This window comes from Rousettus aegyptiacus, unplaced genomic scaffold (assembly GCF_014176215.1).
Source record: "Rousettus aegyptiacus isolate mRouAeg1 unplaced genomic scaffold, mRouAeg1.p scaffold_m13_p_4, whole genome shotgun sequence".
NCBI classification, from domain to species: domain Eukaryota; kingdom Metazoa; phylum Chordata; class Mammalia; order Chiroptera; family Pteropodidae; genus Rousettus; species Rousettus aegyptiacus.
The window spans coordinates 20,169,042-20,193,176 of NW_023416307.1; the positions used below are offsets into that span (position 1 = coordinate 20,169,042).

The 24,135-nt window shown below is 36.3% G+C and overlaps 1 protein-coding gene across 8 annotated transcripts in view; it reads right to left on the bottom strand.

Moving 5' to 3' along the window:
* The window catches only part of STRIT1 (small transmembrane regulator of ion transport 1), a 36,634-nt gene extending 13,563 nt beyond the window's left edge, over positions 1–23,071 (bottom strand). For 3 of the 8 annotated variants that reach the window (XR_004950547.1, XR_004950548.1, XM_036219623.1), the window contains exons 1-2: positions 22,829–23,070; positions 20,106–20,201 (exon numbers count right to left, since the gene is read on the bottom strand). Coding sequence is in view for 5 of the 8 variants with exons in the window: in XM_036219623.1 (XP_036075516.1) it covers positions 20,110–20,201; positions 22,829–22,841 (105 nt within the window). In the remaining 3 variants the exon portion in view is untranslated. The other 5 variants (XR_004950546.1, XM_036219622.1, XM_036219624.1 and 2 more) reach the window with 5 other exon arrangements.
* Between the last annotated feature and the right edge of the window lie 1,064 nt (positions 23,072–24,135).

The window sequence follows — 24,135 nt, forward strand, 5'->3', positions numbered from 1 at the left end:
AGGAGCTCACCAATTCCTGTCTATACCACCAATCAGACTCACAGTCTGTTTCTCTTATCCATGGAACCTGCCTGGACATGGAAAGTATTTGAACCTACATCCGTCCCAAGTTCTAGTTTGAATAGTTCTAATATTTAACACTGACTAGTCTGAATTTCTAAAATTTTCTACAATTTTCAGGACCCTAATCTCAACAGTCAGGTCCAGAAATTGGGCCTTATCTTCCCAAGTCTCAAGCAGAGAATCAGAGAGCTGGAAGGAATCCACTTTTCTGATCATAGTCATAGGATTCTGAAGGCTGCCACATAACAATGGGATCAGAAAAAGAGATTCAGAAAGATTCCCAACTTCCTCTTAAGGAAAAAAGCACACTCAAAATGTGCATCTTCCCTAAATACGGTCCCAGGACAATCAGGCAAAGAAGGAATAAAAGGAGGTTAAATCAGGTTATTTTAGAGCATGCACTCTCCTTACGGGACCAAGGCACCCAGATTTTTTCCAGTGTTGAGAAAGGAGAGGGTTTCCAAACATCCCTGGATCCTGTCAAGAACAGGCGGGGTAGCCTCCTCACCAGGGCATGGACAGCAGGTAACTGAGTCCAAGTAGCCACAGCACTGTGTGTGTACGTGCGTGCGTGTGAGCACAAGTGTGCGTGTGCATGAGTCACAGTTTCCACCTCAGGGACAGTGAATGTTGATCATGAGTCATGATTTTGTTTTCTGGGCTCAGTAGCCTGTGGTCTGGCAGGAATCGAGGTCTGGGATTTTGCAACAGCTGTTCCTGTCACCTGGGGAGGCAACTGAGCCTGCACTGCGATCGTTTTTATCAGCTCATGAGCACGAGCTTTACCTGCCAAAAGGCCATGTTTCTCTATCTGGAAATAGTGTGGAGTCTTAAATGCCAGGGTCTCAATTATCTTATGCCATATAGTCTTAAACTGCTTGCATGGTCTCTAATTCCAATTTGAAATGACTAACTTCTAAAGGGAACAGCTACATCTTTTCAGATGCCACCATAACTCTGCGGAGGCTCATCAGCATATAGAGTGGAGATGAAGCCTCATGCTATCTCTTTAACTTACCTTAAAATGACCTCCTTAAGATTTCAGGAAACAGCCTCTCTGTTCTCCATTCAGGAATTTAATACACAAACTTCTCTTTACCTGGCAACCGTTACACGCTCCTTCACATCCCCTTGTAGCCCTGGTCTTTCTGGACCTCATTCTTAACCCATCTTCTCTGGAAGTCTCCCTAATCCCTTGACCTTGCATTTGCCTCTCTCTGGATCCTTTCCAGACTCTCTGTGGAGAGAGGCACAGTGTCCTTTGGACTGTGGCCATGGGAGAAACGCTGATTATGTGATGACCCAGGCACGGCCTGTTCCCTGTGAACAGCTCACTGCAGTGACAGAGGGATGCCACGGAGGACCGCTGGCTCCCCTCTTGCAGTGGGAACCTGTTTTAACATGTTTGGGATCATGAAACCAGTTACTTTGGTTAGCAGACATAACATAGAATCTTACTAAACATCCTTGGCTAACAAGCCAAAGATCTGAGCCAGAACTTAGTCTTGGAAGACAGTTAAGGGTCTGAAAAGTGAGAACAGGTCCATCACCAATTGGTAATTCTTTAAAGCTCTCCTATCTAAATGCTCTCTAAATACGATGCTTGTTTTGAAGTAACAAGAGCAAATTTGAAGACAAAAAGCATTTATATATATTGGAGGAAAGAAGAGTAGGATTTTTTTAAGACTGTTATCTATACCTACCTAATGTTTCCAGACAAAAGTAGTATTGACAAAATTCTAAGTAAAATTTATTGCAGCAAATTTGTGTGACTGTCACTTTGATCTGCAATGATTTGCTATTAATGATGATTCTTTGTCTTACCAAATCTAGGCCTCTTATCACAAAGTACAAAGTCTTATACTAATAGTTCTTCTACTATAATCTTTTTTCTCTGCTTTGATAGAATTCTTTAGGCTTTCGGTTTTGAGTCCTATATAAGATGCAAATAACACAGAAAGGGGGCATACTCTTTATAATTATCAGTGGATATCAGAGAGGAAAAATAAAATCTTAGGAAGGACTGATTGTCAGTAGACGACAAAAATGGGATTCAAAAAAGGTCATAGAGAGGCAAAGATAGAGTGAGAAATCAAGTGAGTGTGTGTGTGTGTGTGTGTGAGAGAGAGAGAGAGAGAGAGAGAGAGAGAGAGAAGGAGAGAGATTTGAAGAAAGTAGCAGGCGGCAATTCTAAAAAGGAACTGAAAATAAGTCCTGCTCCTCCTACTCTTCCCCTATTCAACCACTTCACAGTTTTACCACAAGTTAGCCCTACCTCTAAGGTCTCTTGGAACTTGCCCACCTATCCACCTTACTACAGCCTATTCAACTTGTTAACCAAAAAGAAAGCCCAAGATAGCTGTTCTGTGCACAAATCGAGGAAGAGATATTGAGAAGAGTATACAAGGAAACTACACGTGGCTGAATATTACACAGAGACAAAGAATAATGGATTGGTTCCCAGAAATGCCACATCACTTAGATCTGGCCACAAGTTACCCATTTCCAGAACACTCTTGGGGGTCGGTACTCCCAGGAGGAGACTCATTACATTCACTCCTATGAGAAGCCAAGCATGCTTTCCTAATGAAACAGCATGCTGGCATGCCAGGAGTTTAGGACATTGTTCTAGGACAAAGGAGAACATAGGCAGGCTATTCTGAGAAGGCTTGAAAGTCATGATTACCCCACATATCGGCCCAGACAATTTAATCAGTGTGTGAGAAATGCAGAAGAAAAGCATTTTATTAATATAATTTTCCCTTTTATTTAATTACAACTCACAATTCTTTTTTAATTATTATGAATTGACCCAGCAAACAACAGCAGAAGAAATATTTGCTTTTGATTATATGCATTGTTGTTTTCCTTAGGATAGGGGATGGGTGGGGTGAGTATAGAAAAGAAGGAACCAGAAGCCATAAACTAGACCATATTCTTGGCTCCCACTTAGAAGGAAGCAGGATGTTTGCAGCTATATCACAGTCATCTGCTAAACATCCATGTTCCTTGGTCTACCACAAACCGGTACTCTCAAAACCATAAATATATACATGTTTTTTTCCAAAGGAAGAAAATCAATACCTTTGTTTTATTCATCCCATTTTTCTTAAAAATGTTAAGTTTTACCAAACATACAACATTATGGAGAATCTTTTTCAACAATTTCTCTATTTTTTCTTCTTAAGAAAGTTGAGGGGTTTTTGTTTGTTTGTTTGTTTGTTGGTGTGACATTCTTCTGAATTTTATTTTTGAGGCAATTTCTATAAATACCTAAAACATTGTTTTATAGTTACTTTTCTTCTCAACTACAATGGGTCATCCATTTCAGTTGATATTTGCAAGAAAATATCAACTTATTTCATCTTTAGTTATTCTCATAAACTACAAAGAATGAAGAATTCCTCAAAGATACTTATGTCCCAGAAGACGGTTAAGCAAAAGAGAAAAATGCACAAAAAAGAATGCCATCTTGTGGCTTCACCATTAGAATGACAACAAAACAAACATTTATCACCCCGGAAAATAATACTATTGTGTTCTAACGGAGGACCTCATATTGTAGCACAAGTGACTGAGCTACTGGTCCACACTGAGGGGACCACAGCCTATGTCTGTTTGAGGCCATGTGCTATTTCGGCCTTGGACCTCAAAGAGAATGACATTGTTCAGTCGGTTCCGCAGAACTGGGAAGGCAAATTATTTGGAAAGACTTAACTAAGGTGAGACATTGACTGATCTAGGGAGCCAAAGGGAACTGATTTCAAGGTGACTTAGGGAAGGCCCAAGGATCCTCAGATGTTTAAATTCAGATGAGAGATGCTTTAAGACAACTTCTTGGCACAGACTTACCCCAATCCTAGAAATAAGAACTAGAAAACACCAAAGTACATGAATTGTTTTGTGCCAAGTAGTGGAAAAAGTAAGCTCAGTAAGCATTTGTTATTCTAAAATAATGATTTACAGCTGAAAGAAGGACTTAGATAAATTCATCCTTTGAAGGTCCATAGTGTATCATTAAGAAAAGCCAATGATACTTAGTATACATTTTGTGGTTGATATCTACAAGGTTAATGATATCCTTCCACAAAACAAAGACCTAGGTCTTAGAGCTGCAAAAAACCTGAAAAGTCATTCTAGTTCAGTCTCTTAATGTAACAGAGGAAGAAAATAAGGTCCAGAAAGGCTAAGTAACAAGAATAAAATCACGCAGACAGCTAATGACTCAATCAGGTGCCGGACCTGAGGTATTCATCTTTCTCCAATGATACATATATGTATATATATATATACATGTATACACACACACACACACACACACACACACACATCCCTTTCTTAAAAATTCAAAACTTGTATTATCATAAAAAAAAAAATCTGAATAAACTTACAGTGAAGAAATCTGTTCAACTTTACTAAATTCAGCTTTTCCCAGTTTATTTGACCATGAAGCCCTTTTTGCCATGCAACAATTACTAACATTTCATAAAACTAAATCATTAAAATTCTGCATCAGAACTTCATTTGAATCCGTAGTTATTCTATTTGGTCTACTGGTTTATTTTATCGACCTAGTTAATGCAAGCTGGAAATATGGGCAACAAATAAAAAATAGATTCTTAAATAAAGCCCCATGCAGTTTTACTCACTCAACCAGCTCATTAAAGTAACAGTAGAAATCCCAAGGTCACATCTTAACAGATCTGCAGCATAGCACAGAACTGATGGTTGCCTCTTCATTTTTATACATTTGCAAACTAACACAGCATTGGCCCACATTTTTGAAAGGCAGATAGCCATGGCCTTACACATATATTAACTTATTCGAAGAGAATTGTCTTCATCATTTTCTCATATACATTGTTTGATGTAAAGCAGAAAGTGAGTATTCCATATACCAAAGCAATGTCTATAGGCCTTTAATGTATCATTAACAACATATTTAGCTTGAATCATGAATCGTAACCTCTAAATTAAACAAAAAGAGATGCAACTTAATGCCTCACAGAGATTTATTAAAGCTTCATTCTATTTGAAAACCTGTTCACCAGTTCCCATGGCACTGTCTTTTCACCTTTCTGAAATGGGAGTATTGGGCTGCCAGATGGTATAGAAATTCTTATATTCTTAAGTGTTGGTATAATTGGGCTCAAGAAAAACAAACCTGGAAAGGTACTATTCACTTTTGCCCAATATGGCAGAATTTCCTGTTAGATGCACTGACATGACTTATTTCACACACACACACACATACACACACACACACACACACACACCCCTCTGGAAGGTATTTGACATCCCCTTGGGCTTATAAGGAACCCATCAACTACTATCTGACTTAGTAATTTTAGGAGCCTTAAAATGCCAGTTGAGTAAAATTCTACCTAAGCTTTATCTGTTAGCAGTCTGTATTCATGTTGATTCCCCCATAGTCCAATGATAGCTGCTAAATTAAATAGAAAAGTACCTACAGAAACTCATGTGATTATCATAGTCAAATACTGCTAAATTGAACCCATGGGATGATTTAAAAGGAAATTACATTTACATCTCTAATCAATGGACTGATATCATGACTCATTTTGTAATCAGCAACTCTTTTGACTTTGTTGATCTATACCCCTGAATGGTGAGAAAAGACAAATCCGCCTTACAAAATAAAAAATCCAATTAATAAATGTGGGAAAATGAGGAAGGTACAAATTCAGCATTAAAACACCACAAAAATAATTTCTACAGGCAAGATCCACAAAGATTGATGCTGAACTTTAAGAAGAAATAGGGTATTGGTGTAGCTTCGAAGTATCTCTCCCAAAATGTTTATTAATTACTGTAGCAATCTTATCATATGTCCACAAATTTTTTTATATTCCTCCCTCTAAGAGGTGAAGCTTAATTTCTCACCCCTTAAGTGCAGGCCGGACTTAGTGACTTGCTCCTAAGGAATAGTACATGTAAAGAGGGAAATAGCAACTTCACATTGGAGAAATCCAGATGACATCACCTCGACCAAGTGATCACAGTTGCATCACTGCGGACAAGCCATGTTGCTCTTATGTACCCACTGGTAGGATATGATGAGAAAGGTCCATCATTTCTGTGGTGTTGTTCATCCCACAAATCTATAATTTTAGTGCAATTATGAGAAAATATCAGAGAGATTCGAGTTAATAGAGAGTCTACAAAATGCCTGACTAGTATTCCTCAAAAGTAGCAAGATCATGAAACACAAGACAAAACTGAGAAACTTTCACATGTCAGAGGAGATTCAGATGTGACAGCTGGGGTCACTGGGGTACACTGGACTAGATCCTGGAGCAGAAAATGGACACCAGTAGAAACTGATGAAACCCAAATAGTGTGTTTCTCCCCTTTACAATGTAAATTGCCTTCCATGAGAGCGGGAATTTTTAATTAAAAAGACATTTATCCACTGATATATTCCAAGTTCCTAGAACTGTGGCACATGGAAGATGCACAATAAATCTTTGTTAAATTGACTTTAGCCTGACAACTTTGATCCCTAGAATATGGAACAATCTTCAAATAGATTCAGAATCCCCAGAAGCTTTCATATAGGTTCTTTCTGTTCCAGTCAATGTATATATTTTTTCTCTTTAAATAAAACTTCATTTTTTAGGTTTCATAATTATTTTCAAAATTCATAATATGTTACCATGTTAAATTGCCATTTTCGTAAGTCAAAATAGGTGAACATTGCAGGCTCGAGTAATTCAAGCTAATAATTACATAATTTCGATCCATTGTTTACTACTACTAGTTATAATAATAATTTGATTCAGATGATTTTTAAACCACTTTATAGAAGTATGACTGACTTACAAAAAGTCGTATGTATTTAATATATACAACTTGATGAGTTTAGTGATAAGTACACATCTGTACAACCTTAAGCAAAATCTATGCCATAAACATATCCATCACCTCCTCTGACTTTATTATTATTTTTTAATGCGTGGTGAGAACACTCAATATAAGATCTACCCTGTCAGCAATTTTTTAAGTACAATACAGTATTGTAAACTATAGGGACCACGTTGTACAACAAATCTTTAGGACTTATTGACCTTATGTAACTGAAATTTGTACCCTCTGACTAATTAATTCCTCCCCAATTCCCCTTTCCTCAGCCCCTGGCAACTATTATTCTACTCTCTGCTTCTATGAGTCACCTATTTTAGATTCCTCATATGAGTGTTATCATGCAGTATTTGTCCCTCTGTGTCTGACTTATTTCTCTTAGCATAATGTATCCCAGTTTATCCATGTTGTCATGGGAGGCAGGATTTCCTTCTTTTTTAAGACTGAATAATATTCCGTTGTATGTGTAGACCACATCTTTATCCATTTACCTGTCCATGGATTTTTAGGTTGCTTCTATGTCCTGGCTATTGTGATAACACTGCAATAAACATAGGAGTACAGATATTTCCTAGAGATAGTGATTTTATTTCCTTTGAATATATACCCAGAAATGGGACTGCTGGATCGTATACTAGTTCTATTTCTAATTTTTTTGAGGCAGTTCCATACTGTTTTCCATAGTCCATGTACCAGTTTATATTCCCATCGATAGACGACAAATGTTGCATTTTCTCCACATTCTCATCAACATTTACCTTTAAAAAAAAAAGAAAACATAATAACTATGCTAACAGATGCGAAGCAATTATTTAATTGTGGTTTTGATAGCATTTCCCTGAGATTAGTGATGTTGAGCAACTTTTCATATTTCTGTGAGTCATCTGTATATCTTCCTTGGAGAAATGTCTACTTAGTTTCTTTGCCCATTTTTTAATTGGGTTATTTGTAGGTTTTTTGCTAGTTATAGGAGTTCCCTATATATTTTTGATCTTAAGCCTATATCAAATATATGGTTTTCAACTATTTTCTCTTATTCTATCTATCTATCTATCTATCTATCTATCTATCTATCTATCTGCCATAAACATATATATATTGGATAGTATCCAATGCCTGTGTGAAGCTTTGCTAAAGACTTTAAGCTATACGAGTTCAGCCTCTGCAGAGAATGTCACACCAGGTCTTCTGTGCAAGAGTCATCTACCAGTGGGCATCTAGACAGTAACCCCAGAAAAAGATGTCCCAGAGAGTACTGTCTCATGTCCCAAGACCTCAGAGAAAAGCTTCATTTTGTACCCATCATCCCTGTATCCAGCAAGAAAAGGGTGATTAAGTGCTAGCTCTGATGACATAACCATAGATATGACCCTCATACCATTTAAAATATATATATATAAATAGGCAGCACTTTAAATACAGAGCTTTCACATTTTAAAAGTAGATATTTTCAGCTTTTTTGAAAAATTATAAAATCTGATAAGATTAAATTCATATAAGCCAAAATTCTACTCCAGCTGAGTAGCTGCTTCTTGCCTCAGAGGGAACATTGGTTTGCAAATCATCAGTCTCTCCTGCTCAGTTTCACTCTTTCCTTCACCGAGGCCTAGGAGGTATGTGAGTTATAACCCATGGAACAGAGGAAGGAAGCGAGTAAAGAGTAGGAAGAAGGAACAGAGGAAGGAAGATATGCTTCAGAAATAAATGATCCAGTTTTCTGCTCTACAATTGACCAACTTCTTAGGTAAACTTTTAGAATTTTATCTACTTCATGTTTGAAAATACCAGGATATAGAGAATTTTGCCATCATGAGAACATAAACACATGAGTTTTAAAACATACAGATAATCTTGTTTGAAGAAAAATAATAAAAGACAGCCTATATCTAAATTTTATTTAACTTTATGGTATAGTTTGCAGAAGCCCAACAAAACAAATATATTCAAAAGCTAAAAATAAATAAATGTCTATTTTTTTAATTTTTGAGGTGAAGAGGAGGGGGAAATATATGCTAACCAGAAAGCCAATGTCTTCTATTGGAATAATAAAAAGAAAAGCAGAAATGTCATTTTCTTTTCTAAACCTTCATTAGATGAAAGGAAATCAGTAACACTTGCTTTACTTATAGCTTTTTATCCAAAAGCCCAAGAGTCCTGTATAGTGGTGATCTTAGATCAAAAAAGTATATCTCAAGCTAGTTCCTCTGCCTCTCCATGCTTTGATTTCTTTTCAAGTGGCAGCTGTCTTAGATTTGCTCTTGCATATATTTCTTAACGCTAAATGAAATCAGATGAGGAACTAAAGTTAAGTCATTGTAGAAAGATCTCAAAGCCTGTGTAAGTTTTTCAATCTTATTACAAACCCTACTTGGAGTTCCTAAAGTCTAACTCAAAGAATTTTACTACTATACATTTTATTCACTAAAGTTTATATATATATATGTGTGTGTGTGTGTGTGTGTGTGTATGTATATATATGTGTATGTATATATATACACACATATATGTATATATATGTATGTATGTATGTATATGCACACATATATATATATGCAATTTTGACAGCAATCAGAATCAGGGTCACTATTTACAAATCCTTTTTTTGAGAATAGACTTTAAATAGATTTTTTAAGTCTTATTGACTACAGTGTGTAAAACAAATGTTGTAGACAGACATGTTCTGTTTTACCGCATAATATTCTATTAATATGAATTTTAATGGATTTGAGCAGAAAGGAGCAAACTTTCCGTTTGTTCACACAGTTGACACTATTCTCTATTTTCCTGCGTTGATTTTGCATCTCTCGCCTGTGTGACTCATGAATTATCAATAAATGTACTAACACAGTGTTCACCACAAGTAAATTAGAGCCAGACTCAGAAAGAGAGCAAAAACTGTTCTGTAGTCTTTACTTTAAAAAGAAAGCCAGTGATTTCAAGAAACAGACCATGACAGATTTTTTATTGACACATGGCCAAGCCGAGATGATATTTTAGAAAAAAGTAATAGAGATGGCTTGGAGATAGTAATTCCCAGACATGAACACATGAACATCAGAATCACCTAGAGGACTTCTTAAAACATCAATTGCTGTTTTCCCCCAAAGTTTCTGATTTCACAGAGCTGAAGTTCAAGTTCAAGTATTTGCATTCCTAACAGGTTTCCAGGTGATGCTGATGCAACTTGTCTAGGGACCAAATTTTGAGAACTAGTGGAGTAAGAAATACCCAGAGACTTGAAATAGTTTTAAAAGGAAGAGAAATTCTTTGTCAAATTTATTTTTCAGGTTACGCACACAGAACCCTACACCCACACAAACTTTATTTTCTTTACTAAATTATTAAAATCCTTCAGATAGAACTTAGTGGGAACAACAATGAAATAAGATTTGGAGGGGTGAAAAGAGATGGGTTAGAAAGGTGCTTTACAGGTAGGCTTTGGAAATACAAAGTACACTGACTTGAGAGAAACCAGCCTGTAACTAGAAAGCACCAACTGCCAATGTGGTTTCGGACACTTATTTGCAAAAACATTTTATACTACATAGGTCTTTGGTCTGGTTGTAAAAAGCAAAAACAACACAAACAAACAAACAAAAAACATTTTTCCTTGCTAGGAAAAAAAAAACCCAAACTTTTGTTACAACATTTTATCAAATAATGGAGGGGGCCAGACATTAAAAAACAAACAAACAAACAAACAAACAAAAACACAGCACAATGAACTCCGAGCAGTTTTGTCAGAAATTATGCAACATGACTGCAACATGATCGATGATTACTGAGCCTTGATGTTCTCATCATTCTGCAAATCCTTCTCCTATAAGCTGTCATGCACCATCTATCCTAGGAGCAGAGGAATCACAAAAGTTTTTTAGGGCCAAGCATTGAGTCAAGACTCTCCCTTTACTCTTTTCTTAGGCTAAGATGATCAGAAGGGCACTAATGCTTCCACTACCTGGGAGATGGCCTTCTCTTTAAAACAGAAATTCCAGTTGATGACCATTAAGCAAACTTATTTCAGGGGATGAGTATTAAATGCTTCTCAGTAGCTAAATGTCTTAAAGTGATATCAAAGAAAACTCAGATACAGTTTAAAAGTGTTAACATTAAGCTCTGCCCACACTTGACCTTGGGTCTGCTCTCTTCAGAGATATTGTTCCACAAACCCGTGCTTTCTGCTTTGACTGCCTTTCATTCTCTCACCTGGCATGTTTACATAACATACACCTTTTTTTCCCTCAGAAGTTTTTCTCGTCACTATCTGTGGCCATAAATTTATAAAGGTTAATGAGTTGTCACTGCTGCTGCTAGTTTTTAAACCTCTTTGAATTTCTGGATGAGAGTCACCACTGAAATGTCCATCGATTTATTTATTTATTTATTTATTTCTCTTAGGCGAATTTGTGTAGATGTGGATTTTTTAAAAAAAAAGTCTTACTTACCAGACCAAAGACCTGTGTAGTATAAATAATTTGTGGACTTTAAAAAAAAAAAAAAAAGAATTCACTTTTGTGAGTATTTCTGCATTGTATCTGAATCCCAGGACTGTGAAACAAAATCTCTGAACTGGAAACATTTTTAAATCCTCACTTTCTAGAGACATGTTCCACACAAAACCCTAGCCAGACTGTCCAAGCCCCCACATCATTTTAACTGTCTTGCACCTTCAGTGGACACGCAATCAAAACTGGTAGTAAAATCAGCCTCAGCCTTATTTAGAAGATGAAGAAGTGTAAGGAGAGGAGGAAGAGGATTGTCGAGAATCTCACACCGAGCACAGCTGTTCGGAGCGTTTTACCCACATGACGATATAGTGTAATGGGATATAAAAATGTAAGCAATATAGATATGGGCAACAGCATAAGATCTAAATTATTTATTGTAAGATTATAGTGTTCTCTCCCTTACCATCAGGCTTAAACACACACCCTGCACGATGGAATTACAGCTGAACACTTTACAACATAGCATGGCGATCTAGCTCCAGGCTCACAAGGACACTGCCTGAGTTCAAGTTCTGACATTGACAAACTATGACTAAAGCTTGTTACTTAACCTCTCTGAACCTGTTTCCTCGTCTTTACACAGGCATGATAATCCCATCTAGTTACGGGGGCCGTCACAAAGATTAAATGAGCTAACACATGTGCAATGCTCACAACAATACCTGGCACATGCTTCGGAGCCCTCGGTTAAGAAAGTAAGTCCTGCCGAGCTGGTGACCACCTGTGAGATTTTGATAGGCCTCATTTTACACATCTGGGTACACTGAACTTCCATTAGAATCAAGTGAAGTAATGTAGTATAAGAAAGCATTCTCACAACTCTAACATGCAAATTGTTTTGTAAATGCCTTAAAATGACTTGACTGATACTCACAAAGTTGTTAATGGTGGTTACCACTGAGGCAGGGAGGAGAATTGAAAACAGGTGAAAGGAATCTAAGCTTTCTACTTTCCTCTATATTGTTTGAAATTTTTAGGGAAAAGAGGGCTTTTATACATACACATCATTTAATGGTAGGGTCTTCCTCACATGTTATTGTTATTAGTGAGAACTATGCAAGCACCTAAAAACACTTGACATCTGGGGATTATCGTTTTACATGTGAATCGTGTGAATATCTTTGTACAGTATTTACAGCGTGAAAACCCTAAATGCTCACTCCATATCTGCAGATATAAAGAAAGGCTTGAAGTTTCACATCACTTTGCTCTTTAAGGAGGCTCACATTGAGCCAAAATTGAGAAGTTGGAAGTAGATAGTTGTCTCAATTCATGTGTTGGGAAAGAGGGTAGAGTGTGTTAGGGCCAAGAGTAGTTCTTTTCTGGAACAGAATGTGAAAAACTGGCTAAGAGCTAGACATGAAAGGTGGCCCAAATATATCTGGTTTAGAACCTTAAGTTCTATGGTGTGAAGACCCCTTTAGGTTAAGGACTATTAGAAACCTAAGATCTTGACAACAATGCATAGAATGGGACTGAAATAATGGAAAACCAAAAGGTTAAAGAAAGGTAATAATGAAGGTCTTTCTGCAGGATTTAATTGTGGAGACCAGGAAGCATGAAAATAAAGTATTGCCAAAAAGAAACAAATGTAGTTGCCAATCCTTTTAGATAGGTTAAAGATTTCCTTCCCCTGAAATGTGGTGAATCTTATGGTATAGTTGAAAAGAAATCCTGTCATTTGGAATCAGAGGACACGGGACCAAGTCCTGGTCAAATCAATCATGAACTATATATTCACGAACAAGTCTTAGCTTCTCTGTACTCCGGTTTCTATATCTTCAACATGGAGCTGATGATGATATCTACTGCACAGAGTTGTTGGATAGAATAAATAAGGAAATATGTAAGAAATAATGAGGAGAGTTGTGATAGTAATAATGACTAAAATAATCTCTTACGTTAGTTGAGCATTTACTAAGTGCTACACACTGCACTAAGAGCTTCACACACTTGATATATCGCATGAGGTTGTTAAAGATAATGTTCAGGCATTTATTCACCATTCAACATCATATATCCATGGGACATTTTCCTGTCGTGTCTAGTGAATTCTACATTGTTACCCATCTTACATTGAAAAGACTTACCATCTAAAAAAAGAATGCAAAAGGGAAAAGTTCTCACTTAGGAAAAACGAAGAACTCGTGTGTGTGTGTGTGTGTGTGTGTGTGTGTGTGTGTGTGTGTGTGTGTGTTTGGAGGTATGAGGCAGGGTGGAGGAGGTATGTCAAAGAAGCTCTTAACAAGATCGTGATGTCTGAAAACACTTAATTCTAAAACAGTGATCTGCAAACTATTGACCAACCCACTGATTTTGAAATCATTCTGGAGGGTTGAGACTAGTGTTTTGTTTTAAATTATTTCTGATGCCACTTACTTGTATCAAAGGACTCTGAGAATCCAGATACATTACTTGAGTAGCAGTGAGACCCAAACAGTTCTCAGCATGTTTGGTGTCCTGATGGGGCAAATAAATGAACACCCGCCGCGTAAACCCTAGTAGCTTCCCAGGAGAACTCATCTTTGTCAAAGAAGGTGCCAGGCTTGTGGAACTTGACACAGTGATAGTGAATTCAGTGTGGCAGGTGCCACTTAGACTATGTGGCCCTGCCCTAGATGGATGTCTGGGTCCTAGGGAGAGAGAGGTTAAGCTGAGAATAAAAATGGGAAGAACTATTGAATTGAGCTCTGAGGCACATTAAAGCACAGTCTGCTGTAGAACTCCACGAACAGCAACTTGACCGCAGACCCTTATACAGGTCTGACGAGGGCTCCGATGGGAGACATGAGGAGAAACGGGGATCCTTCCACAGTGACTGGGAGAAACTGCTGGGTCCTGCAGAGGACAAGTGATATTTATTAAGAAGGAGCAGACATATGTATAAGCCCATGTGAGAGCCTCCTGTCCTCATCAGGAGGGAGTCAAAAACCAGGAAACTCTGAATTCCTGATAGTAAAGTGATTCCATTACTCCACACAGGCTACTGAGACCAGAAAAGACATGTTGGTGATATATACCATGACAGAGAAGGTTAATAAAAAGACAAGAACAGAAAGCAAAGGGAAAAACGAAATTGGATGAATCTGTTCACACGCTCAAAGAGGCAACCGTACTTTGACTCCAAAGCAACCTAGCCGTCCACTGTCAGGCTCAAAGGCGAGTCTCTACCTTTAGCACAAAATGTGAGAAATATGCCCGATGTCCACAACATCCGGATGAAATTGCCATGTTTGTTATACTAAGGGATTACATTTTCTAATTTAAAATGCGTCCTATCCTGAGTATGGACGCATTCCTTCAGAATACAGGAATGAGAGAAAATGTACATAAAGTGCCAGTTTAGTGGCTGTGAGCACATCAGTATGCAAACCACTAAAAATCTACTTCTATTTTCTCTTCATTTCTGGACCAATTTTCAGAGCAGATAACCTATATAACTCAAAATGGTTTCTCCATGAACCTGTTTCATTCAGCATCAAGACTCCAATCAATATCCTATTTCCTTTAATATTCACAAGCCTAAGTTCCAAAAAAGACCTTTGCCAGATATATATATTTGTGTCATTTTAGCTTTTGAATTTATAAGTGCACCCAGCCCAAGAAAATGACTGAAAATGGACTTAAATCTAGGGTAATGACCAAAGTCTTAAACCCTGAAATATTCCTCAACTTTCCCCCAAAAAAACTTCAGCTCTCTCCCCACTCATAATTTGTTCAGATAATTTAATACAAATTGCAAACCTATCTTACTTTTGAAACCAAGAAATCACTTTAGAAAGAGAGTTGAATAAGTAAAACATTCAACCATCTCATTCTCTGGGAAATTACCAACTTAAAATATTCTTCCTTTGCTTATAGGGTTCTTTTCTTTCCTCTAAACAAATCTGAGGCTAATGTACATTTATTTTTTTAAGGGAAACTCTTCTGCTTGTCTAAAAAAGAAAAGGGGGAAAGGGATGTTGAAGAAATAGCAAGAAAAATAAGGGTTTTGAGCACATACGAATAGGAAATAATTTCCACACAAAAGAGAAATTCTTTTATTACAAGACCTATAGATAGATCTTACTTGAAAACGTTACTTCTGCTTATGAACATAGATGTCTTTGCTAGGTCCCTATCCTCTAGGGAATTTTAGCTCTACTAGGGTTGGTACTTCATGAGGATTTTCCGTAGACATTTCAAATCTCATTGGAATATGTCACTTTTCCCAGGCTCAAAGAGCAATAAAAAGCTTCTTCAAAAGGTTTTTATATTTTATGTCCTAATCCAAAATTTAGCGAAAGTAATATTTCTCAGCCCTAACACAGTATGCCTCTTAGGATGGAGAAGGGGCATAAAGTGAGACTGTTGTGTTGCTGAGCATTAAGCAATAAAAAAAAATTTAAGAAACAGTTACCTTATTATAATCTCAAATAATTATATCTGCACTTTGATAGAATGTCAGCCGAAGATTTTGGAAACTGAAAAACAAATAAGATTCTGTGTCTTGTGAAATCTATACGCGATTACCTCCTAAACCAATTGTTCACAGGTTACTAATCACTTCTTCAAGAATTCCAATCCAGCTAAAATTGTTCCAGTGACATCTTTAAAGATCAAAGTTAGAACATCAGCATTGTGTATTCAAGAATACGGCAAGGGGAAACAATCACCCATTTGATATATATTTATTAGTTGTCTATTCTGGACTACATTCTACAAAACAGAAAGATGAGAAATTGGATTCACCCATAAAGAACTTGAATTTTAATGGGGAAAATAAAGCTCACATATATGAAAATATTAGTGGTCAAATAATATTATGTATTATTATATTTGTATAATTAAAATATACTATAATGTCATATAACAAATATAATAAAGTGCTAATTTTTTGTGCAGCAATAAACAGGAAAGTAGTTGGGGCATACCAATCAAAGCCGTCATGGATCGGTGTCTATATTTATCACGGTGTCTGTGTTTCGCCTACACATACGCATGCATTGTAAGTGTGTTTTCCAAACTTTTGTGATAATAAACATCACCTGGAGAATTTTTAATAGGCCTTCTCCAGACCTACTGAAATGCCCTCTCCAGAGAAAGAGCTTGAGAATCTGTATTTAAAATAAATGACTCAATTGATTCAGATCAGGTAGGTTTAGGAAACACTGCCGTCTGCACATGGAAATATTATTATTTGTCTTTGATAATTTGAGAAAACTAAGGTTAGAGAGATTAATTGGCTACTCAAAGGACTCCCAAGTTAGGATTAAACAATCTGACTTCCCCAACTTTTGTTCTTTCACTGCACTGAGCTTTCTTTGTTCTCTGAGAAAATGATCAGGTTGGATGTAGAAACATGGAATTAAAGTACTTATTATAGGAAAGTTCATTTCTATTGCTGCTTAAAAACAACATTCCAGTCTGTTTTAAAGTGCTGGAGAAAAGAATATTGAGCTTTTAAAATAAGGAAGTCTTTGTCAAAAGTAGAATGTAAAGATTTATAGGAACACTGAAGCTTTTTGTGTTCCAAGAAGCTTCTGAGCACACATTTGAACAAGAAATGAGGTGTCCCGTAGCTTCGAGGAGCTCAAGAAAAGGATCAGCACACGCGGAGAAAAATGCTCCAGACTAAAGGAAGTTGTTCCGATAAACGTAAGACATAGGCGGCCACAATCTTCTTTTCTAACTCTTCCTAAAGGCCAGGACCCCGAAGTTTACAGAAGCAAGGAAGCTGACAGGTGTTGCCACAATGGCGGCTGCAGAAAGAAGCGAGAGAAAAACTCAGTCGCTGATTTCTGTGTGAATGCGTGTTTCCAGAATAATCTATAGCTTTCATGGGTTTCTCATTAAAGTCTGCAGCACAGAATAAAGGTCAAATGAAAGGAAAGACCATCTTTTTAATGAACTCAAACAGATTAGAAGGAAAAAAAAGAAGTAGGCGGTCTTGAAGCCCTAAAAAGCCTACGATCAGGCCAATCAAGAGGGTTTAGGTGAGGAGTGTGCTGGTAAGTGAGGAACAGGCTTCCAGGGGGAAGACGCTCTGATTCGTGAGACTTGTTGATTTCCATGCTATAGACCCTACCACTATGGCCAGCTACCAGTGAGGCGTCAACGAACACAAAATTCCTGAAAAATTGACAATCAGCTTTCTCAAGCCTGCAGGCGCTTACTCCAGCAGGCCTCTGATTCAAGGTGAGTTAGTTCTCCTCAAGTCAGGAGACAATTAAAATTAAGTGAAGTCAATGATGAAAATAGTTGATACTGATTTGTGGACATTTTCTGTTAAAATTTCGTAAAAATTGCTTTAAATAGAACTTTTCAAAAAGACTTTTCGAAATGTTTAACCACGTTTATAAGATTTTTAAAAAATCAAATAAAGCCAAGGCTTTCTCTAATTTTTTTGATAAGGAAATTAGTTTCTATAAAAAAAAATTAATTGAACAGAAAAGGATACTGTAGTTATGAAGAAGATATCGGTCCCTTCTTATCTTAGTTCATTCAGGCTGCTCTAATAAAATACCAGGCTGGGTGGCTGATAAACAGTAACTATTCGTTGCTCATGGTTCTGGAGGCTGTAAGCCCAGGATCGGGGTGCCTGTGGTCAGACTCCAGTGGGACGCCCCTTCCAGGCTTCAGCCTTCCTGTATCCTCACCAGGTGGAATGGCTCTCTGGGGTCTCTTTTATAAGCGCACCGATCTCATTGATGAGTGCTCCACACTCATGACCTCATCGCCCCCCAATGTTCCCCTCCCTGCTAATACCATCATCTTTGGAGAGCTCAACAAATGAATTATGGCGGGGGTGTGGGGGACATGAATGTTCAGACAATAGCACTTCTAGAGCAGTGGTTCTCAAAATATGGATCCTAAGCCAGTAGCATCAACACCACCTGAACATTTGTTAGAAATGAAATTCTCAGGTTATCTGGAAGTGGTTTATTCAAGGAAAAAAAAAAATTCTTTCCATTTTTTTTTTTAGTCGAATTTGGCAATAATAAATTGCTTCCTTAGCAACCTCCAAATGTAACAATAAGGATTTTATTTGTTCATTTTTATTTTTTTATTATTATGGATTCATGGGTATTTATATTTTCGATGTATTTATTCCTTTGTAGCCCTTATTATTTTTGATGTTCAGATGATCACACCTTTGCCCATAGTAGCCTTCGCAGCTTCCTTACTTTCTGGAACAAGAAAATGCCACAAAATCATGAGTTCATACTGTTGTTTGTAATTAGAATTCGAGATTATCAGGTATTTACTTCACTTCTTTTTGCTGATGATATGAATTTCAAACTAACAATACCAATATTGCTAACAAAAAGACTAATGAGTATGGTTAAAATTTTCATCCCATGAGAGATGTAGAGTCAAAAATACTGTGTTTTAAAGTCATTTGAAATAATTTTTCTCTGTGAGTTATGACACCAACTTGATATACTCAGGTTTATTTGTTTCAATTTGTTTTAAATTGGGGGGAGTGGCTTGCTCTTTTTCTTCTGTTGTCTTTTTAATTTATAAGGTATTGAAAACTATAAAACAGGGCACACTCAGAAGTATCTAGCTTCCATTTGTGGCTCCCGCTTTAATATTTTAACATAAACGAGTATGTGTGTGCAATGGTATAGCCTCTCTGTTCTTATGCAAAAAGTAGCACACATTGTTCTGTACCTGGCTTTTTTTACTCAACACTTTGACCTGGAGATGACTTCACATCAGTATACAAAGGCCCCCTTCATTCTTATTACAGCCACATAAAACCACACTGTGTAGACAGACCACAGCTGATTCAGTCAGTACCCTATTACGGGAAATTTGACTTGTTTCTAGGTTTTTCTCTGACAAATTATGCCATAATGAATAGAACTGTGCATATGCCATTTTGTGTTTTTACCAGAGTATCTGTAGGAATTGCAATATCATTAGAAGAGGGATAGCTGGGTCAGAAGTTAAATACGTATATAATTTTTGTAGATACAGATTGCAAAACACCCCTAAAACATGATGTATCATTTTGAATTCCTAAGAATAGTGCATGAGAGTGCTTATTTCACCACAGCCTTACCAACACAAATATTGTCAAATGTCTTCATTTTCTCCCATCTTAGAGGTGAGAAATTGTTCTTCAGTACAGTTTTAATTATAGTTCTCTTGTTATGAGCAAGAGGTTAAGGGTCAAGTTTACATTTATATTTTGTTTTCTGTAAACTCTCTTTTCTTATCTGTAGCTCATGTATTTCTATGGTGGGGGGGGGCAAAATTTTTTAATGTAATTTAATTTACCAAACTTTTTCCCTATTGTTTACACATTTTTAGTCATAATTAAAAACATTTTTCCTATTCCCAGGTTATAGAGAAATTCATCTATAATATCTTACAGTACTTCTTTGTACCCAGAATTTTAAACAACTTCCTAAAGAGATTCTTATACACACCAAAGTACCAGTTTACAAATCCAAGTTTATAAAGTGATGTCAAATATTAATTTACATGAGAAATATTTAAGAATCTGTCCTGTTCAAGCATTTCTTAATTCTTCTAAATGATGTCAGTCTGAAGTCTTCTTGCCTGCATGGTGAAATGCTTCATTAGTAAAACATGAAAGATTATTTCTGGACTAATGTATGTTTTTTATGAATAAACATATTCAATTACTGAAAACTTCACCTTTCTAAGAGAAGACAACATAAACCATAATGATGCAGCCCACAATCCAGCCAACCAAGAGAAGAACAGGGACCAGAAGGTGTGATGATGTAGACTCTGTTTAAAAATAAACAAAAGAAAACAGATTTGATAGGTCATTTTGGCATTAAATTTTCTGAGTCCAGAAAATAAGAAGAGTCTGTTAATATCAAGGGGAAAAATACACTCTCAAGTAATACTCATGCATAATTATTATTTTCTTTTCCACGAACTATACATATGACTCAGCCGGTGTTTTGAAGAGTGACCTGTGTTCAAACCACAGGTCTTCCTTTTATAGTTACGTGACTCTGGGCAATTCTGAGCTTGAACTTTCCTGTTTATAAAATGTGAATAATTAAACCTGGGGTATCTTCTCCTGGAGCAGTTAGGAGGATCTAATGATCTTACTTATGTGCCAAGGCTTTGTAAACTCTAACTAGCGCGCGTGTGTGTGTGTTTAGTGTAGACAGTACCCATTCATGAATGTTCAATGACACAGAGAGCAGCTGTTTATATAGAAACAATTAAAAATGACTCTGACGTAATTCCTACTAAACTAAATAATTATCACAGCATAAGGAAAGGTGTTGGGAATTGTTCTTGGCATTGATAACTAACTTTAAAGATAGCTAACTTTAATTTTAAATATCATAGTAAAAAAGAAGGCATTATATTTTATATAATCATTCTTGACTAGAGAAAAGACGTCCTATTTTTTTTTTAACTTGTTGGGTATAGCAACCAACATTGATCCAACGCGCGCGCACGCGCGCACACACACACACACACACACACACACACACACACACACACACACACACACTAGCACACTGATACCTCCGGTGTCTCCTATTTGTATCCTTACCTGTAAAAAGCACTTTGTAAAAGTATCTTTTAAAAATATTCACTGCATCTCAATCTTATTCTTTCAAACACACACACATCACACAAAAGGATTCAAAACAGCTCAGAAAGACATTGTATAGAATTAATGCCCCCATGTTAAGGTCTGAGATATATTCTTAATTGAAAAGCACAAATAGATCTTATGCTATTAGCTAACAAAGAGAAGGCATAGTCCTCGTAATATCATTTTATCACAATTTTCATCACTTCAAAATGTGGAAGTATTTTTTAATGCTACTAAAATAAAATCATCTGGAAACAATAAACTTAAAGTTAGAAGACACTGTCATAAAAGCAAAATTTCTGAAGTTAAAATGAATTTTAATAGTTTAAATCTATTTTCTAAAAATGTTGGAGTCTTTCTTTAACTCTCACAAATTCATTGAGCTTTCCTTGTTTCTCAGTCTCACTGTGACCTTGAACAAAGCGTTAATCGCTAAAAGAAAAAACTTCCCTTTACCTGCCACGTCGTATTGCTTTAAGGATAAAGCAAACATTACAATATACCCTTTACTCTCATTTGGATGAAAGCCTTTTTATGAATTAAGGTGCCAGTATGGTGGAAGTACATGACAGTGATTTTTTTTGAACTGTTTATATACGTGTTTAGTATTTTTCCCAATTTCAAAGAACTTAAAAATTATTATTGACATTGTGATTGAGCACTTATATTTTATACAAGCATATTTTAACACAATTCTAAATTTTACATGTAAAGCCTTAAAATACACATAGATCTCGTTATTATTGCTTGTAAAACAACACAATTGTACATTTTAACACTCAAAGCACATCTGCATTTGTGTTCTTTTAACACTAATACTGTTTTACCAAAATATTAGCATTGATTTGAAATATGAACGTATAGGAACACAACATACTTTGCATATGCCTCTTATATTAATAGCATAAATAAGCACAAAACGTCTTTTTAAATACAAAGAGTCATTTCAAAATGCTTTTTTCTCTGTTAGTCCTGAGCATGCCCAAGTAGTGACACCTGGAAGTATTCTTACGGGTACTGCGCTCTGGAACAAGATTGTCCCAGTTCAAAACCTGGTGCTACTTCTTTCTAGTGTGTGGTGCAGGCAAGTTGCAAATTTTTGCTCTGCTTCAGTTTCTTTATCTGTAAAACGGGAACGATGACAATTCTGTGTATCTCATGAGATTGTTGTCAGGATTAAAAGCAATTCCTGTAAGCACTTAAAAACTGTTTCTTGGAAACAGTATATATTCAGCCCATTTTGTCACATTAGAGTCAATAATTTTTCTTAAATATAAAAATCATTTTAAAACTGGGAAACAAAGAAATTCAGATGTAAAGCACATTAGAGACGACTAAGCTCATTTTATTCATTTTCATTTTAGAGTCAGAAAACAGTCTCAGAGAAATTGAGGGACTTTGCCAAACCCATATGGCCATTAGCAGATCTGACACAGAATTCGAGTGTCCTTAATTCTGGTCTCGCATGCTACAATACCTCAAATCTAATACCTCAAATCTAGTACAACACTGGAGAATAACTGACTTCTAACTCATCTTTCAAAACAAGCATGAATAAACCCAGCTCTTTTGTGTGATCCTTTTAAAACTACTCATAATGTGTAGAATGGTCCATAAATTGTACATCTAATGCCACCTTTTGTGGTCACAATAACATATATTGTTAATGCACCATTAGCAGAAATACCATATTCTTCAGAATTATTGAGAAACGCCAAATACTGGGAAACATAAAATAAACCAGGGAGCCTGGGTCTTTTTTTCCAAGAAAGTTTGGTGCCTTAAATCTTACCTTTTTCAGCCATTCTTCCTGTTGTTGGGTGGGTTGGTCAAGGACAGGCTTACCTCTTAGTTATTGTTATCCAGCGTCTCTTTGAACTTTATAAATAGAGAAATATCTGAAGAGCGTGGCAGCTGCCCCTCTCCTGACTGCCAATTGTCTCCAGGGTAATATAAGGTATGGAAAGCAGAGCTCCTCTGGCTCTTCTTATCTTGCTACAATGGAGGAAACGATGTGCTACATGACCTAAACAATTGCATAGGCCGAGTTATCCTAACCCAGAGGCACACAGATTTTTAATTCAACCAATGCTGTCAGACCACATGAAGAAAATGTTTAGTGAAGGGGTGTACAGAGAGAAAATGGCACCGCGATTAGACAAGATCTATAAGAGGAGGAGGGTGAATATTGGAAAGAAAGGACTTTAGTGTTGGAGAGACCTGGCTTCAAATTCTAACTCTGCTCTTTCTGTAATGAAAGTCAAGTTGTTGAACCTGAGTATCAGTTTCTTTAATTTTAAAATGAGGAAAACAATATCTACCCACAGGAGAACTGTCATAAAAATGAAATGAAAAAGCTATGTGGAATATAGACAGTTCTTTATTATATTACAGATACAAAAGGTAAAATAAATTAAATGGTGACCCTTCCTCTGAAGCATTCCAAAAAAAATTTTAACATAAATGTACTAGAAACTAAAACAATAAAAGACTGTGATATCACCTAGAATTTTCAGAGAGCAGTCATAAGCTGGTTGTTTATATTAGCAATGTATAAAATAGAGAGAGAGATTTCAAAGAAACAGTGAGGTACCCTCCAAAGAACCAACATACATATATGTGAGGGTAAAATAATTTGCCTAAATGGATGAGGGAAAAGTATGAAAAGTTTTCCTCATTTTAAATATTTATTTTCATTTCAATTATTTTGAGCTTTCTTTTTGATATAAAATGGATTATTATTAACATTATTGCTATCAATTTGGATTTTGATGAGGGATTACTTTATAACTCATGTTTTTTTTTTTTTTTTTTTTTTTTATTTTTCTATAGCCAAAGAGAGAGGAGAATAAAAAACTAATTCAATGAACAGGAATTTCCCAGACCTCAGAAAAAGTTTCAGTCTAGAATCTCATTTCCTTGGGATACCATCAGTAAATATTTTTTTAAAGTTTTATATTTATTCCAGAAAAAAAATGTTTTATTCGTTTACAGACTGGTTTCACTTTGAACTCATAAACCCATGGCCTATCTTTGACCATTTTATAATCTTCCTCTTCTGACATAACATTTAGGTACATTTTCTATTTCTACTTTGTA